The sequence below is a fragment of the Salvelinus sp. IW2-2015 genome, linkage group LG15, assembly GCF_002910315.2.
Source record: "Salvelinus sp. IW2-2015 linkage group LG15, ASM291031v2, whole genome shotgun sequence".
NCBI lineage: Eukaryota > Metazoa > Chordata > Actinopteri > Salmoniformes > Salmonidae > Salvelinus > Salvelinus sp. IW2-2015.
The window spans coordinates 10,153,199-10,171,480 of record NC_036855.1 but is presented as its reverse complement, the minus strand read 5'-3'; the positions used below and the strand labels follow the sequence as shown (position 1 = coordinate 10,171,480).

At 44.6% G+C, this 18,282-nt stretch overlaps 1 protein-coding gene across 3 annotated transcripts in view; it reads right to left on the bottom strand.

Annotated features, from left to right (window-relative positions):
• Positions 1-18,282, bottom strand: part of LOC111974209 (acetyl-CoA carboxylase 2-like) — a 64,633-nt gene that overhangs the window by 3,055 nt on the left and 43,296 nt on the right. For 2 of the 3 annotated variants that reach the window (XM_024001860.2, XM_024001858.2), the window contains 27 exons: positions 16,704-16,817; positions 16,401-16,514; positions 16,212-16,301; positions 15,987-16,105; positions 14,579-14,602; positions 13,830-13,970; positions 13,598-13,697; positions 13,200-13,307; positions 12,985-13,041; positions 11,097-11,138; positions 10,750-10,965; positions 10,277-10,432; positions 7,127-7,330; positions 6,678-6,833; positions 6,387-6,509; positions 5,976-6,245; positions 5,443-5,540; positions 5,189-5,309; positions 4,882-4,992; positions 4,212-4,355; positions 3,791-3,911; positions 3,497-3,593; positions 3,064-3,160; positions 1,506-1,641; positions 1,049-1,226; positions 745-857; positions 317-471 (listed from right to left, as the gene is read on the bottom strand). In XM_024001860.2, the coding sequence (XP_023857628.1) occupies positions 317-471; positions 745-857; positions 1,049-1,226; positions 1,506-1,641; positions 3,064-3,160; positions 3,497-3,593; positions 3,791-3,911; positions 4,212-4,355; positions 4,882-4,992; positions 5,189-5,309; positions 5,443-5,540; positions 5,976-6,245; positions 6,387-6,509; positions 6,678-6,833; positions 7,127-7,330; positions 10,277-10,432; positions 10,750-10,965; positions 11,097-11,138; positions 12,985-13,041; positions 13,200-13,307; positions 13,598-13,697; positions 13,830-13,970; positions 14,579-14,602; positions 15,987-16,105; positions 16,212-16,301; positions 16,401-16,514; positions 16,704-16,817 (3,405 nt within the window). The remainder of the gene's footprint in view (positions 1-316; positions 472-744; positions 858-1,048; positions 1,227-1,505; positions 1,642-3,063; positions 3,161-3,496; positions 3,594-3,790; positions 3,912-4,211; positions 4,356-4,881; positions 4,993-5,188; positions 5,310-5,442; positions 5,541-5,975; positions 6,246-6,386; positions 6,510-6,677; positions 6,834-7,126; positions 7,331-10,276; positions 10,433-10,749; positions 10,966-11,096; positions 11,139-12,984; positions 13,042-13,199; positions 13,308-13,597; positions 13,698-13,829; positions 13,971-14,578; positions 14,603-15,986; positions 16,106-16,211; positions 16,302-16,400; positions 16,515-16,703; positions 16,818-18,282) is intronic. The other variant, XM_024001857.2, reaches the window with a different exon arrangement.

Below are 18,282 nucleotides of genomic sequence, written 5' to 3'. Positions count from 1 at the left end.
GTTACACAGACCAACCACCGGGTTACACAGACCAACCACCGGGTTACACAGACCAACCACCGGGTTACACAGACCAACCACCGGGTTACACAGACAATACAGTGAGAGGGAGGGACACTGATGCCCCTGTCCCATTGCAGGTACAGAGAATAGGACTGTGCACGACACATGCATCTCCTGCCAGCCCATGTGCTCCCTTTGTATTTTCCTTCAACTTTATTTTGCAGTGTTGGCTCTGGGACCTTCTCTTGTTTGATTGACTATCATAACACAGAGAGTGTTGTTGCAAAATACAGAGAGGAAAGTTGATTCTTACCGTGATGGCGCCCTTCTCCTGCATCCTACCAGGAGTGTCATGGAGGTCCACAAACTGCACTGCCACCTGGTGGTAAATGGGCAGTAGGAACTCCTCTCTGGCCCTCAGTTTGGCCTCCAGGTCCCGCCGCTGTTTGTCCGTCAGCTCGGGTGTACCTGGTCAGTCAAGAGGATTATTCAGCCAGTGTCTCCAATGGAAAGCAGAAAATGTGTGATTCTTATTGGACAAGTCCAGGTAGTCTTATCCTGTTTCAGTCTGATTATTTTTGTTTGGTGCCTAATGACCCAGTTGTTTTTTTTAATAGTTGACAAACCCCTTTTACTCTAAACATGCAAAAACTTCAACAATTGTTATAATGCTAATGAAAAGAAAAGATGATGCCTATTGTACATATGGGTGGAACTACAGGTACTGTTGTAAGAGTTTACCAAGCTGTTCAGCCAGAACGGCGTAGATTGAGTCGATTCGGCGCATGGTCTTCAACAGGTCTTTTCTGCGATACTTGATCTCAACAGTGCCCTCTGCCTCGAGCACACCACCCCTGGACAGGGAGAGAGTGAGAGACAAAGAGACAGAGAGAGAGACAGAGAGAAGAGGGGGAGAGAGAGAGAGAAGAGGAGAGGGAAGATAAGGGGAGGGTAAAGAGGAAGAGAGGAAGAGAGAGAGGGTAAGAGAGCAACTCATTCACAATGCAGGGAAGCTTCTCTCCTGTGTAAATGTAAAAAGGCCCACCTGCTCTCCTTGTCTGCGTAGAGCTCCATGCACAGAGGGTTGATGGTGGGGTCGATCACCACCCAGGATCCCCCTCTCAGCTCGGCGTGCGGCGGGATGTAGATCAACACGGGCTGGCGAAACTCACGCAGGCCATCCACGATGTAGGCACCGAACTTCAGCACCTGGTCGTACATGTCTGAGAGAGAAACGGACTTGCACTTGTGGTTGTATTTTATTCTATAAATGCTGGGGTGTTTTAGTGGCAGTTATTGTTCCAGTCAGTACCAGACCTGGGTTGAAATACTATTTGAAATATTTGTAATATTTTGAGCTTTACTTTTATCTGCCAGATGGGCATTCTTTGCACTTTTCTAGACTTTTCTATTGGTTCCCTTAAAACAGGCAAGCTCAATCAAGCACAGATACAGTATTTGAAATTATTATTATATTTGAACCCATGTCGGCCAGTCTGTACCCTTCATTCCCCCGGAGAAGCCTCTCCAGTTGGCGAACACCATCAGAGGCAGCCGCTCGCGGTTGAAGTCACGGATGGCCTGGGCCGTCTTAAAGGCTGAGTCCGGGAACCACACCTGGCCAGCCTGTTGCACCAGCTGAGAGAAACACACAGAGATGGATATTACACTCTGGTGTAGCTGTCATTTGAGTCTGTGTTACCTTGTCAGATCATGTTTTTCTTTTCTAAATGATCGAAGGCATCAATACTTTATTAATGACGGCTTACTAACACGTCACCTTGGCATATGACACAAGCAGGTCCATTACGTAATCATTAAAAGACAGAACATACACTGAGTGTACAAAACAGAGGGTTGTGCGGACAGTACAACACTGGGGCCGAGCTCCCTGCCATCCAGGACCTCTATATCAGGCGGTTTGAAAAGAAGGCCTGGAAAATCGTCAGACTCCAACCACCCAAGCCATAGATTTTCTCTGCTGCCGCACGACAAGCGGTACCGGTCTATAAAGTCTGACACCAACAGGCTCTTGAACAGCTTCTATCCCCAAGCAATACGACTGATAAAAATGTATCTTTATTGACCTTTTAATTCAATCTTTGCACTCTCTATGCACACTCACAGGGCCCCACACCCCACACACGCTCTCTCACACATAATATGCACATACATTTATACTGACTCTAAACACTCGGACACCCACTCACATACAAGCTGCTGCTACACTGTTTATCTTCTATCCTGTTGCCTAGTCCCCTTACCTCTATACATATCTACCTCCATCACTCCAGTATCCCTGCACATGTAAATATGGTATTGGAACTGACTTTTTAAATATTTCCTGTATAGAGTGTGCCTACTTACTTACTTTGTGTATTTCATATTTCCTATTCTTATTTCTCATGTGTTTTTCTAGTAATACATTGTTATTGATTATTCCATTGTTGGGTTTTGAGTTTGCAAGAAAGGAATTTCACTGTACTTGTGCATGTGACATTAAAACTTCAACACCTTCCTAATATTGAGTTGCACCCCCTTTTGCCCTCAGAAGAGCCTCAATTCTTCTGGGTATGGTCTACAATGTGTAGAAAGCATTACACAGGGATGCTGACCCATGTTGACTCCAATGCTTCCCACAGTTGTGTCGTGTTGGCAGGGTGTCCTTTGAGTGATGGACCCTTCTTGATACACATTCTTGATACACGTTGGAAACTGTTGAGCATTAAAAACCCAGCAGCAGTTCTAGACACACTCAAACCGGTGAGCCTGGCACCTACTACCACACCCCGTTCAAAGACACTTACATATTTTGTCTTGCCCATTCACCCTCTGAATTTCACACACACAATCCATTTCTCAATTATCCCAAGGCTTAAAAATCCTTCTTTAACCTGTCTTCTCCCCTTCATCTACACACTGATTGAAGTGGATTTAACAAGTGACATCAATAAGGGATCATAGCTTTCACCTGGATACACGTGGTGAGTGTCATGGAAAGAGCAGGTGTTCCTAATGTTCTGTACACTCAGTGTACAATGTGGACACTAAGCCACTCACTCTGGCCTCAGAGTCCAAGTTGGCTGGATCGGCCGGGATAGCCACCTCAACGGTGCGTGTTTCCACTGCGATGACACCAATAGGAATCCCTCCTAACCTGTGGTGTTTTTTGTTACAAGTTAGTTGTTAATTTACGTTCCGAGCACTAACATCTCAGGGGTTCCATATCCTGTAGGTATGATGCTTTACATATATTGTCAACATGTATGGACCTTTATAATGTCATATAATAACACTTCAAATATCTCTCTCTATGTATCAAATGTTTTCTACTGACTCACAATGGCTGGTATTTAGTAAGGATTAAAATGCATTTGAATTTAATCATAATGCATTGTGCCTGCAGACTTTAAGTTTTACCCGTATGTCTTCTGTCAGCATTTCTATCACAGAATTCTAGGATTACAAGTTTCTATTGTGCGTATGTGCGTACCTGGCTCTGCCTACCACTACTGTCTGGGCCCAAGATCCCAGTACCTCCATGAAGGAGCCATGGTCACAGAATCCACTCTGCCAGGCTCCTTTCACAGCTAAACACAACACACAAACAGAGTTGATTTAGTCGTCCAATTGCATTTTTTTTATGCACTTTAAATAGTTGTGGTTTTGGTTCGATTCAAAATACAGTACACTACACCGTGGAATCAAAACGATAGTGATATATCCACGGGGAAACAGAATCTGGGCAGAGTTAAGAGGGTTATGTATGCTGCAGAGTGTGTCTCACTGGGGTGGGGCCTCCCGGCCAGTAGCCAGCGGGGGTCATAGGGAGCCTTGGTGGGGGTGAACTCAATCTCCCTCTCCACTGGGTCCTTGGGTGGGATCACCGGCACCGGAGAGTGCTTGTTCTGAAACCAGAGTAGAACAATGTTCTGAGATCCTCTATCTGGGGGTTGGTCGGCCGAGTTCGACCTCTTACGGGACATCTTTAGCCTGGTCCCAGATCTGTTTGTGCGGTCTTGCCAACTTGGCGTCTCAGAGTAGAACTGCTGATCTAGGATTAGTTTTGTCTGTTAGATCATAATGAATATGATTATATGAACGGGGGGACCTGATCCTAGATCAGCACTACTACTCGGAGAAGCTTTATGAATATGGGCTCAGATCTGAGACCAGGCTAGGATGTTCTTTCTCTTCTTCGAATGTACCTTAGGCATAAAGGAGAGCCACTGCAGGATGGTGAAAACGCCCTCGAAATCGTCAGGCACTGTGCTGTGTGTCACGCCATTGTTGTGCATGATCTGGACGCCTCCCAGCTGGTTGTTGGAGGTGTACACCTCTCGGCCCAGGACCTGCAATGAAAACAGCTCCACTGTCAACGACGTGGAAAATACACCACATATCCAGTGGATTACATTCATCCTGTTCGGATGCTGCGCAACAGGGAAAGGGGGATACCTAGTCAGTTGTACAACTGTATGCCTTCAACTGAAATGTGTCTTCCGCATTTAACCCAACCCCTCTGAATCAGAGAGGTGCGGGGGGCTTGCAATAATCAACATCAACTTCTTTGCGGCCCAACACGCTAACCACTAGGCTACCTGCCGTCCAAGTGGTTGAAAAGCAGAAGGCATTAATGGTTATTTAAAATATATATATTTTTTTTTAATAGTTTCACTATTTCTGAAATACAAGACTCCTTAAAGGGTTATTTTAGCTAAAAAAACATATTTTGATATATTCCTCGTCAGTCCACTGCTGATATGGTCTCAAATTACCATTATGTTATCCTAATAGTGGACCTGTGTTCACTTCTTGGAAAAGTCTTACAAGGTGTCAAAAGCATGATGAATCCAAACAGACAGGACAGAGGCATACCTTGTTGAGGGCTCCAGCCCCAGTCAGGATGATGTGGGAGTTCTCCACCTGGATGACCCTCTGCCCCAGACGCACGAGATAGGCCCCGATCCCAATGGCACGGCACGTCACCTGCAGTAACCAGGATATAACATGGCTTTAACATAAGCTATGAGGCATGGTTGGCCTAACCACCTGGGGTATCTAACCCCAGACAAAGAGACGTGTGTGTGTGTGTGTGTGTGTGTGTGTGTGTGTGTGTGTGTGTGTGTGTGTGCGCGGTCTGCATGCGTGTGTCTGTTGTGGTGATGTGACGTCTCCTCCTGACCATGCTGATGGTGATGATCTCATCGTAGGCCTGGGATGTCTCCCCGGCGATGGTGCCTGATCCCCTCAGGTTCTCCACCCCCAGTCCCTCCTCGGTCCCTATGATATCAGTGATAACGTACCTGGAGCCCAGCCAATGGGATGGGAGAATGAGAGAGAGTGAGTCAGCAAATCTCTGGGATAACAAACTGTGTTTGTAAGCTGTGCTATTTGATAAAGGGGTGACTAGCCCCAGGTGAAGGGGGTGTGTCCTACCTGGACTCCCCACCCTCCTCCACATGGTGGCAGTGGACAGCGTTGGTGGAGCTGATGCGGGTGTAGTCCTGGGGCGTCAGGTACAGATACTTGAAACCCTACAGGTGCACAATAAAACAAACAGTCATCAGTCCCAAGGAAGAGGGCTCACACAGTGACAGAGACAGGGCATGACTGTGTAGAGGCTGATAGTGACTACATTATGCCATTACGCCCCACAAACCACTGTTCTGATCACAATTCTGTTTGTCCAACCTAGTAGACCATGCCACCAGCACATGCGGAGGAAAGGAATACTGGTCAGAAAAGGAACATGTTTGATTGCCATGACCTCTGCTGCAGCAAATTATTTACATTTTGAATGAGTATTTCCAGCGAGTGTGTTTTCCCCCCCTTTTCCAGCATGGTATGCCCTTACAAGTTTCAACCCTGCACCCAAAGACCTTTTTAGAATGACTATTGAGTTGAGCGCGTCAATAGTTAAATGGTCTGGCATAGAGTGTACTGGTAAGTAGTGCCCGGTGATAAGCCACCTTGTAAGGGTCCTGGGGGTCGATCCAGGCCACCTGGAACATGTGTCGTATCTCCTCGGCCAGGCCGATGCGCGCCCCGCTGTTGGCTGAGATGTAGATACGTGGAATGCCCTCGTCCCGGGCCAGCTCCGACGCCCGCAGGAACAGCTGGTCCTCCTGGGGCCCGAACGAGCCAATCATATAGGTGATGTCGTTGCAGATGACGATGATGTCGCGGCCCTCGGGATACTCAGGCGTCTTCATCCGCATCCGGAAGGCTACCATTCCCACCTGGGAGGGAGAGAGAGTGAAGAAGGGTATATGATTTTGCCATGTGGTTTTGGGACAACATAGGGGATTTAAAAGAAATAGGGTCCTGCTTATCTCTGTTTCAGTTCCTTCCAATCCACGTGAGCATGCCATGTGTTCTACCTGGTTGTCTCCAGGCAGGCGGTTCATTTGCACCAGTCGGTCCTGCGGGTCCAGCACCAGCTCAGTGCACATCAGCACGTCTTTAGGGTAACTGTCGCCCGGACCCCACAGCTTATAGAGGGCCTATGAGACACATGGGTTAAAAATAAATACAGTCCGCACAGTTTAAACAGAGGAAGGATCAAGAGTAAAACATTTTTTTACAGAGTGAGCGGTAGAGAGAGTGAGAGTGAGAGTGAGAGAGAGAGAGAGAGAGAGAGAGAGAGAGAGAGAGAGAGAGAGAGACCCCACCTGTCGGAACATCTCAGGGAAGTCGTAGACGTAGGTGGTGCCCAGGGTCTGAGCCTGGAAGCGCTTGTACTGCAACAGGTCCTTGGTGACATAGGGATGGTTGATGAGCATGCCGTGCAGAGGGCCCTGCTTGTCTTCGTATGACTGGAACATGATCTAGAGATCAGAATGGAGACGGAGGTCAGCAGCAGCTCATAGCTTTGAATTGATAGAGAAACTTAAATAGAAAGTTCTTATCAACGATTTGTGAAGCATCTAGTCTTCATGAATGCCCTATGAAACCTTTATTAATTGTAGAATCTTTACTCCTGCACTGCTTATTCAACACCATTTCTCTGGCTGTGCAGTGTGTACCAATCTGTGCACACTGAATGTGAGTGGCAATTTCCTGTGGCATCGATAAGCAAGTGAGCTGATCCTGTTTATAGTGCTCTTCCGGATCTACCTACCTGTCCTGTAGAGGGGTCTGTGACTTCCTTATATAGGCTGATGTCCAGGTTGTAGCCCGACTCGTTGGTGAGGAACAGGTGGATGGGGATGGCGGTCCCGGTGGGCGCCAGCCGAATGTTGATCTTCAACTCGGCCTGGAGCACCCGGAGCTTCCACAGCCTACTACCGTAACGCATCACCATGGAGTGCACTGACTCCTCAATCTAAAAGGGGGAAGGGGGTGAGAGAGGACACAGAGAGGCAACACATACAGTATAGTTCATATACACATGTCAAATCAAATCAAGCTTTATTTATATAGCACATTTCAAACATGAATTCAACGCAATATGCTTCACAGGAAAAAAACTATACAGAAAAACTGAAATATTTACTACACAACAAACATAAGAGGATAAAAACAAAAGAATAACAATAAAAACTGAAAGACTAAAAAAGCACTATGAGAAAAAACAAAGCTAAAAATGTGTTTCAAGATCTCTTTTAAATATTTCCACAGTTTTGGCTCCCATCAGGTTCTCTGGCAGGCTATTCCAGAGGCTGGGGGCATAATGACTAAAGGCTGCCTCTCCATGCCTCTTGGTCCTAGGCTTTGGGGTAGTTAAAAGGCCAGTGCCAGAGGACCTGAGGGACCTACTGGGTACATAACTTAAAAGCATGTCTAATATGTATTGGGGTGCACAATCGTGGATTGATTTAAAAACCAATAAAATAATCTTAAAATGTATTCTAAAACTCATAGGCAGCCAGTGCAGAGGCATTAAAAGCGGTGTAATGTGTGCTCTGTCTGCTGCAGCAGTCTGTATGTTTTGCAGTTGAACAACGGCTTTGAGTAGACCAGACAGGAGAGCATTACAGTAGTAAAAGCATGGATGAGTCTCTCTGTATCAGCCTGAGATAGAAACGGCCGCACCGTGGCAATGTTCCTCAGGTGGTAAAAAGCAATTTGTCACATTCCTAATGTGTGATTCGAAAGTGAGTTCAGAATCTATAACGACACCTAGGTTTTTGGACCTGGTGTTTGATCTTTATTGCCTGTGAATTAAAACATGTGGCCAGATTCCCCCTCTGTGCTTTGGCTCCAATAATAAGTACATCAGTCTTGTCTTGATTTAGCTGGAGGAAGTTGTGAGCCATCCAAGTATTTAAATCCTTAATACAGTCTAATAATTTAACTGTGGAGCTAAAATCCTCTGGTGGCACAGAAATGTAAGGTTGTGTATCGTCTGCGTAGCAGTTAAAATCAATCCCGTGCTTTCTGATTACGCTGCCAAGGGGTAACATATATAAACTGAACAGTATGCAAAAATCGACCTTGTGGAACGCCAAAAGGGTGAAAAAAAAAACCTTGACCTAAATACACTACATGATCAGAAGTATGTGGACAGCTGCTCGTCAAACATCTCAATCTAAAATCATGGGCATTAATATGGAGTTGGTCCCCCCTCTGCTGCTATAACAGCCTCCACTCTTCTGGGAAGTCATTAACATGGAGTTGGTCCCCCCTTTGCTGCTATAACAGCCTCCACTCTTCTGGGAAGTCATTAACATGGAGTTGGTCCCCCCTTTGCTGCTATAACAGCCTCCACTCTTCTGGGAAGGCTTTCCACTAGATGTTAGAACATTGCTGCAGTGAATTGCTTCCATTCAGCCACAAGAGCATTAGTGAGGTTGGGCACTGATGTTGGGCGATTAGGCATGGCTCGCAGTCGGCGTTCCAATTCATCCCAAAGGTCTACAATGGGGTTGAGATCAGGGCTCTGTGCAGGCCAGTCAAGTTCATCCACACTGATCTCAACAAACCATTTCTGTATGGACCTCGCTTTGTGCACGGGGGCATTGTCATGCTGAACCAGGAAAGGGTCTTCCCCAAACTGTTGCCACAAAGTTGGAAGCAGAGAATCGTCTAGGAAGTCATTGTATGCTGTAGCGTTAAGGTTTCCCTTCACTGGAACTAAGGGGCCTAGCCTGAACCATGAAAAACAGCCCCAGACCATTCATTATTCTTCCTTCACCAAACTTTACAGTTGGCACTATGCATTGGGGTAGGTAGAGTTCTCCTGGCATCGGCCAAACCCAGATTAGTCCGTCGAACTGCCAGATGGTGAAGCGTGATACATCACTCCAGAGAACGCATTTCCACTGCTCCAGAGTCCAATGGCGGTGAGCTTTACACTACTCCAGCCGATGCTTGGCATTGCACATGGTGATCTTAGGCTTGTGTGCGGCTGCTCAGCCATGGAAACCCATTTCATGAAGCTCCCAACAAACAGTTCTAGTGCTGAAATTGCTTCCAGAGGCAGTTTGGAACTCGGTAGTGAGTGTTGCAACGAGGACAGACGATTTTTACAGCACTCGGTGGTCCCGTTCTGTGAGCTTGTGTGGCCTACCACTTCGCAACTGAGCCATTGTTGCTCCTAGATGTTTCCACTTCACAATAACAGCACTTACAGTTGACCGGGGCAGCTCTAGCAGGGCAGAAATTTGACAAACTAACTTGTTGGAAAGGTGGCAGCCTATGACGGTGCCACGTTGAAAGTCACTGAGCTCTTCGGTAAGACCATTCAACTACCAATGTTTATCTATGGAGATTGCATGGCTTTGTGCTCGATGTTATACACGTCAACAACGGGTATGCCTGAAATAGCTGATTTCCACTAATTTGAAGGGGTGTCCACATACTTTTGTATATATGGTGTAGGTCCTAAACCAATTTAGAACTAACCAGAGAGGCCAACCCACCTCTCAATTCTGTCCAGAAGGATATCATGGTGAACATTGTCAAATGCAGCACTTAAATCCAAGAATACAAGGACAGAGAGCTGTTTGGCATCTGTGTTGGCTCTAAGATCATTTACCACTTTAACTAAGGCCACCATCATGTAAGATTATTTGCTTCTTAATTCATGAAACCACACAATCCTTAGTTGTATGTTTTTGCTCATGGGCCTGGAGAGGTGTGTTCTTTTCTGTCCAATGAGGTCATTTCTGGGCAATATTTGTGTTCACTTAAGTGACCTGTTTTGGCCCTGGAGCACCCCCAGAGGTAAAAGTTTCACATAGCCCCTTTAAAGATTGAATATTACGAAAAGTATTGTCGCTAAGCACATCATGGAGGAACCGGCAGCGCAGATAGGAGGCACACTGACCTTGGAGGGGTCCATGATGACGGTGGGGACAAAGTTGAGGAAGATGTGGTTGCAGTCAGTGCGCACATTATTGTTGCTGAAGGCTACCTCCAGCTCATCCATGGCCTCCAGGAGAAGACGCTCACCCTCATTCTGCAGGTACTCAAAGGATGCTTCCTGGAGGAGAGAGAGAGAGAGAGGTGCAAGAGCTATGAAATAAAATTATTATTCTTAGCAAGACAAACTATTTATCTCAAATATAAGGGAACAAAAACAATACATGTATTTTTAAAGGGATTTGTATTTTATTTAACCTTCATTTAACTAGGCAAGTCAGTTAAGAACAAATTCTTATTTACAATCCTACTGGCCACAGAGATAAAAATGGTATCCATGAGTTCATCTGACTCTGGGGAAGTAGATAAAGGGCCTCATTCCCAGAATCCCCAAGTATCCCTTTAACTTTGTGTGGCGTTGACTCCACCCCCCTGTACCTTTGTGATGAGGTCAGAATGGCGGATGATGGCACGGATGAAGAAGCGGTAGTCGGTGACCTCGGCACCCTCCTGCACACGGGCAGCGCCCAGGTACAGGTGCATCTTGTGGTTGGCACAGGGCACGGCTGTCAGGTCAAAGTTACGCATGCGGTTCAGCTCCAGCTGGAAGGCCAGAGCAGGCTCTAGGTTCCTGTAGATACGGTCCTCCTGGAACTGGGAGAGAGTGAGGAAGGGGGGGGGGGGGTTGAGGGAGAGATAGTTTACTAGTTTTTTAAGGTTGTTCATGTATAACAAATGTCCAGTTATTGTGAGAACTATTTTGTGTAAATATGTTTTTTTTTTACCCCGTCTCTGGCTCTGAAAGTGAAGAACTTGGGAAATTCCCTCTGGTAAAAATCAGAGAGAAAAATGTGATCAATCTTGGTCGTATTCATTAGGGCACCAAACAAAAGAAAAGGGTCAGAAACAAGGAGAGAATATTATTGTCGAATAAGAAAGGATTGTTGTAATTTTCCATTACATCTTTTATCAGCCATAGTTTAATATAAGTTAATGTTAAGTTAATTGTACATTAATCATAAGTTATTGAAAAAATTTTGTAACCTTAATTTTAGCAGGCATTTTAGCATTGATACCAACAGGCACACAATTTACAAAATGCAGTTGGGGAAATCTGTAGATTGTAAGGAACTAAAAGCTGATTTATTCTGAGGAGACCGAAGAGATTACCAGAGTTAGCCATACCTGAGACCGGGTATGGTAACTCGTACGTCTGAAGGTTATTAATGATGTTAGGTACGGCGGGAGTTTTTGTAAAATAGCTTTATAAATAAAAAGAGAGCAATGACTCAACCTATGTGACTTTCCAACAGTAAAGAATGCAGTGAACAGAACATGTCGCCTTGTAATGGAACGAAGAGCGCTATGTTTAACTGGATCTAATGGCTTTAAAACCTTTTACAGCAGTGGGCTAAATCACACTAAATCTCTTGGTAGTCTTAAACAAATCTACTTTGAAACAAAAGTATACACTTCACACACATGGTTATGGTCTTAAAAAAAAGAAGACACCTGTACCTTGTCAGATATAGAGTTGAAATGTATTCAATTTTGAGTTTGCATCCCAATTTAGACTTTTTTGCAATTTTATAACTAACTTCATGCAATTCTACACATTTTGCCATAGGGTGGAGTCAAATGTTTGCAGTTTTTAATATGATAACGGATGATCAATGGGCTCCAACCCGGTCGGTAATTTGACCAGGCTTACTACAAGTTTAGATAGCTAGCCTATGGCTCTTTTTTCCATTAAAATGCATTGGTATTCATAGTAACGGCTCTGTTTGAGATGCTCAATGAGGAGACATGAGAGCGCTATTAGCTGACATTACATAGCTACTTTTCATCACTCTAAACTCCGACAATCAGCTTGTGATTGGTAGCAGATATTTTTGTTACGATTTCAGACTTGAATAGCAGGGAAGTAGACCAAGATGTCATACCCTCTAACCTTTTGTCTAACTTGTTGGGAAAGTGGTCAAAATGTCAGTTGTTTATAAAAAGTTTGAGAAAATGTTGTTGATGCGGTTACTTAAACACCTGTAACGTTTGATCAGTACCAGATAATTCTGTTCTGATTTCAGATTTGAATAGCAGGGAAGTTGACCAAGATGTCATACCCTCTAACCTTTCGTCTAACTTGTTGGGGAAGTGGTCAAAGGAGCTGATTTGTGTCAAAAGTTGCATTCACAGTGAATGGAATGTTGGAAGTCATGATGTCACAATGGATGCTTTAGAATGTTGAAGAAATAGAGTGAAAGTGGATGAAGTTCAATAAGTTTTATAAGTATGATTAGTATAGGAAATTGTATAAAATCACGCTATTCAAGACCAGTCTGCTTGTTTTAAAGTTTGAATTGCGTTTCTAGCTTAAATGGTGTAAGAGGAGCAGCATCGTAAAGAATAACTAGAAGTCAGAAATGAGTGGTACAATATTTAAAGTGTGGCTGCTTTTGCAAGCCACACTTATTAATAGTAAGAGATGACGGAGTACTACTCACCATTTTATTCAACATCAACAAAGGGAATTTCAAATGTAGCCTCGTATGACCATTCTGATCTCCAAGCTTACATTCTGTTTCGCTACATGGATCCCGTGCAACAGAATGGAAGCTTGGGAGACCAGGATGATCGTACGAGGCTATTTCAAATGGTCTTGTAGAAACATCTTACCCTCTGTGCAACTAAAAACGTGATCCTTCGGATGCCGTGCTCAAAGAGTAAAACTTTCTGGAATAAGAAATGATCATATCAAGTATAATCCTAGTGCAGAAATCATAGGACACTGGGATAATAATGAAGGGGTGAACCCCTTTAAGATTCCCCCCTATGAGAGAAATCCATAATGTTACTGAGAGAGTTTGGGAGGGATGAACAGTGCTGCTGACCTTAGACTGGGCGAAGGCAGCGAAGGCTGTGACCAAGGCATCATCATTCTCTGTGTCCGCCGACTTGATGGACACATTGATGATATGGATGGGGTTCTCCCTCATGTTCTGCAGGTGCGCAGGGGAAATCAATCACAGCTTAGTGAGAAATCTCAGCCTTCCCCCTTATATACCAAATGATCCTCTATGAGATGTACAGTTAATTAACATAGATGATAACAAAATAATATAAATGTCTTATATTATAAACATACAAATCATTAGTATTAGGCAAACAGTATATATTTTCTGTCTAATATTTTGGTCCATTTAGGGGATCACTTGGGGGCGGCTCGCAAACACCACCAGAGTCAAAAGGTCTGTAAAGCCTGTGTAACACGATCCCATCACATGGTCACCTTGCAGTTGTCCTCCTCGTAGAGGCTGGGGCAAGCCTCGGAGAACAGCGGGCTCTCCAGGAGCGGGTCAGCAAAGCTGGAGATGACCTCGTCAAAGTTCCTGCACACACAGCCAGCGGATGGACACACTGGTCAGGTCAGGACAAGGCGTATTATTACCCTATATTACCCAGCCTACATATTTCTACCATGCAAACCTGACACCCAAGAGTTGTTCTCTGTGTTATTTCACCTTTTGAAGTCTTCAAAACATTGGAAGGCCACCATGGCCCCCATGCGCTGACAGGGGGGAGAGAGTGCCCCTTCTAGGAAGAGCTCGCTACCCTGCCGCCTCATCTCAAGCTGCCCTGTGCTGTTCACCGGCATCGCCACCCTGAGGGGAGGGAGGATACACTGGTGACTCCTGGGTAGGTTTTGGGTGGGCACAGAGAGCAATGTTCAGTTAAGGTTGGGGGTTGCTTTTCTTCAGCGCTAGGCATGGTGAACAACCATCGACACAAATGAGTGTAGGCACTGGTGATCAACTGACAGCAAGTTTACATTATGATGCCAACAGCATACTGTACATGTTGTCTTTCCACAAAGCATAACAGACAGCAATATCTTTGTTCACTAGACACTTTTTTTCTTTGATAATACGTTTCATAATATGAACTGATTGACTGATTGTGTTTGATTGAAAGTGGTGGGGCAGATTACCACAGTGGCCTATGAGGGTCAAATCAGCCTCTGGTAGAATACAGAATCCCCTTTTTGTCACAAAGGAATCACACAAGGTTTTAAAAGGCACAATGCATACTGTAGGTCAGACAAATTAAATGTGCCTCCCAAAAGCTAATTATCTATATGAAAGTTAAGACAAACAATACACAACATTAGAAATTCCTTTGGCAGAGGTTTACAGTTTCAAAAAGCGAGGGGGAAAAGCCATGCATTGCTAGGAGACATACACAGACAGAGCCAGGAGGAGCTGTAATCTACCTGTTCAGAGTAGGGCTGCTCCCTCTGAAATCAGACAATTGGCAGGTGAATGTTAGCAGTGGATGATCCACCTGAAAGCTCTTCCTTTACCTCTTGCATTCTTATTAGTTTCAAAGCACTTTATGACATACTCTAGCTTTGCACACATTAATAATCACCATGAAAAATCATTTTAAAGTTAAAAAGTTAAAAGCAGCTTATGGGTAATTGTATTTCTGTACTGTGTGTGATTGAGATCCATTGTGATCTTTCAGGTTGCATTCATGAAACCTGACTTATAACAAAATAAGAGAGCAGAGGGAACAGTTAAGCCTCTGCAATCAGGCCCGACTTTCAGTGAAATAGAATTTGCGCCACTTTGAAAATATTTTTTTCAAAAACAGTCTGTAAGAAAAAAAAAACGTTTTAAACAATAAATGACTGAAGTCCTTTTCCTGGTTTGTGGAATCGGAGCGTTGCCATCTTGAAAGCAATCTGATAGAACAGCAATTAATCCCAATAGTTTACCTCGGTCTGACTATTTGCCCCAAAGTGGCGGTGGGAAAACAACGATATTGAGGGTTTGTTCCAAAGGGCATACCACCCTGCATCCCACTGCTGGTTTGGATGGGAGACCAGATGCTGCTGGAAGTGGTGTTGGAGGGCCAGTAGGAAGCACCCTTTCCTCTGGTCTAAAAAAATCTGCCCCAGGGCAGTGATTGGGGACATTGCCCTGTGTAGGGTGCCATCTTCGGATGGGATGTAAAATGGGTGTCCTGACTGTCTGTGGTCACTAAAGAGTCCATGGCACTTATTGTAAGAGTAGAGGTGTTAACCCCGGTGTCCTGGCTAAATTCCGAATATGGCCCTCATACCATCACGGTCACCTAATCATCCCCAGCTTACAATTGGCTCATTCAACCCCCCTCCTCTCCCCTGTAACTATTCCCCAGGTCGTTGCTGTAAATGAGAATGTGTTCTCAGCCAACTTACCTAGTAAAATAAGGGTAAAAATAAAAATGTTGGAGGGGTTGAGGAAGGACAGAGAGGGTGTATTGCTGTGCCCAAATGGAAGCAGCATACAGACTGTACCATGACCAGGGGTTACAGGCTTTATTAGGGCTCTCAGTATAGGGACTGAACATCGATTGGCTCATTCGTTAACAAAGATACACCACCCCCCCCCCCCAAAAATGTTTACCAGATACAATAGATTTCCATTCACATTGCTTAACATAATTAAAGCCTTACGTGGTGAATAGTGAATTAACTACAAACAACTTTTCTTTTGACACAGTTATCATAATGGCAGAGTTGTAACTTTATGTTGCAACAGTCAAAATTATCTGAATTCCATAGTTGGGAGATAGGGTAGTGAGTTTGGTGTAGAGCTGCTTTATGACACTGGTGTCTGCCGTTGGCTGGGTACCTGTTGGGGTGGGACGACGGCAACATGAACTGGAAGTCTACAGCACACGTCCCGTCCTGCAACTGGCGATGCTGGAGGCTGTTCAGCTCATAAGCAATGTAGCCCCTGCGTACGTACACCTATAGGGAGGGGACAGCGGGAAGAGAACATAAGGGAGAATTTTTGCGAAATGATCTCCATCAGGATGAAGCCAATTCCGGTTTATATGCTGTTCACTATGCTCACCTCCAAGGCAGCCATGCACACCACCCGGTTAGAGTGGTAGAAGAAATTGGGCAAAACATCGAAGATGGTGGTCTCAGACAGGATGAGTTTCTGCCGAGGGGAAAAGCAATATTATCCTTTAGATGTTGTGCAAGTCAACACAAAAAAAAAATGCTGTTTTGCATACAACGCAGAAAATATGATGCTCACCTTCAGGTTCTCTGGGCAGAACTGGTGCCCATATATGTCAATGGCAGACAGAAAGATGGACTCCACCTGGTTGTGCCTCAGTTCATAAGAAGGCAGATGGGAAGCTATCAAAACCTGCAAAATACACACTTGTCCATCAATATGTGTTGTTTTGTAGCTACTAAACTGCTTATCTAAGTGAATAACATCTATCATCTTATCTGACTAAGGTCTTACCAGTCTGACTGAAGTCTTAGAATGTTGAAGAACGGTACACTCCATTGTGGGAAAACGTCATTAAGTACAAACAGTTGCGAAACGTACCTGTCTGGCACGCAGAGCCACCTTTGAGTTCTCCATCTTGTTGAGCTGTGTGAGCTCGTTCAGGATGGCCATCAGCTCGTCTGTTACGGTGGGGTCCCGGCCACACAGCTGATCCTAAACATCACCAGGGATACACAACCCACTCCCTATTAGCATTAGAAAGACGTAAAACATGGCCCCAATACAACAAACTACATATGTAGGAACACTGCATTACGGGTTCACTGAAAATTATTACAATGTATTATAAAGACAGGTGTGGTTTCAGAACCTGGTCTCAGAGCATTTTGTATTATTCTGTATGTAAATCCGAGACACTCGATTTAGTATGATAATTTACCTTTCGTATGGTATGTATTAATTTGTGGATGTCCATCACCCATTTCGTATGATATGTCACGAATTACAATTCGTATTATATGGTACGAATTTGCAAAACGTACAATAAGTTACAAATTTGCAAAACTTATAGGTTTGAATTTGTAAAACATTAATATTTTACGAATTAGCAAAACGTATGTTATGTTATGAATTCTAGCTAGGTGGCTAATATTAGCTAGCTGGCTAACGTTAGCTAGGCTAGGGTTTAGGGTTAAGTTTAGGAGTTCAGATAAAGGGTTAAGGTTAGGGGAATGGTTAACTAACATGCTAAGTAGTTGCAAAGTAGTTAAAAAGTTGCTAATTAGCTAAAATACTAAAGTTGTCTGTGATGAGATTTGAACTAGCAACCTTTGGGTTGCTAGACATTTGCGTTATACACCCACCCCACAGTTATAAGCTCACCTCTCCACCCCGACCAACCACCCTACTTTCCACCGTACCCTGCATCGCTGCCAGTGAGAATTTCTCCTTTGCTGACTAAAACGCATGATCATTACACAGGTTTATGCTGGGGACAATAAAAGGCCACTAAAAATGAGCAGTTTTGTCACAATGCCACACGTCTCAAGTTGAGGGAGCCTGCAATTGGCATGCTGACTGCAGGAATGTCCACCAGAGCTGTTGCCAGAAAATGTAATATTAATTTCTCTACCATTAGCTGCCTTCAACATTGTTTTAGAAAATTTGGTAGTACATCCAACCGGCCTCACAACCGCAGACCACATGTATGGCATTGTGTGGGTGAGCGGTTTGCTGATGTCAACATTGTGAACAGAATGCCCCATGGTGGTGGTGGGGTTATGGTTTTGGATGACATAAACTACGGACAAACACAATTGCATTTTATCAACGCCAATTTGAATGCACAGAGATACCTGGGGCCTATTGTCGTGCCATTCATCCGCCGCTATCACTTCATGTTTCAGCATGATAATGCACGGCTACATGACACAAGGATCTGCACACAATTCCTGGAAGCTGAAAATGTCCCAGTTCTTCCATGGCCTGCATCCATGGCCTGCATACTCACCAGACAGGTCACCCATTGAGCATGTTTGGAATGCTCTGGATCAACGTGTACGACAGCGTGTTTCAGTTCCTACCAATATCCAGCAACTTCGCACAGTCATTGAACAGGAGTGGGACAACATTCCACAGGCCACAATCAACAGCATGATCAACTTTATGCAAAGTTTCT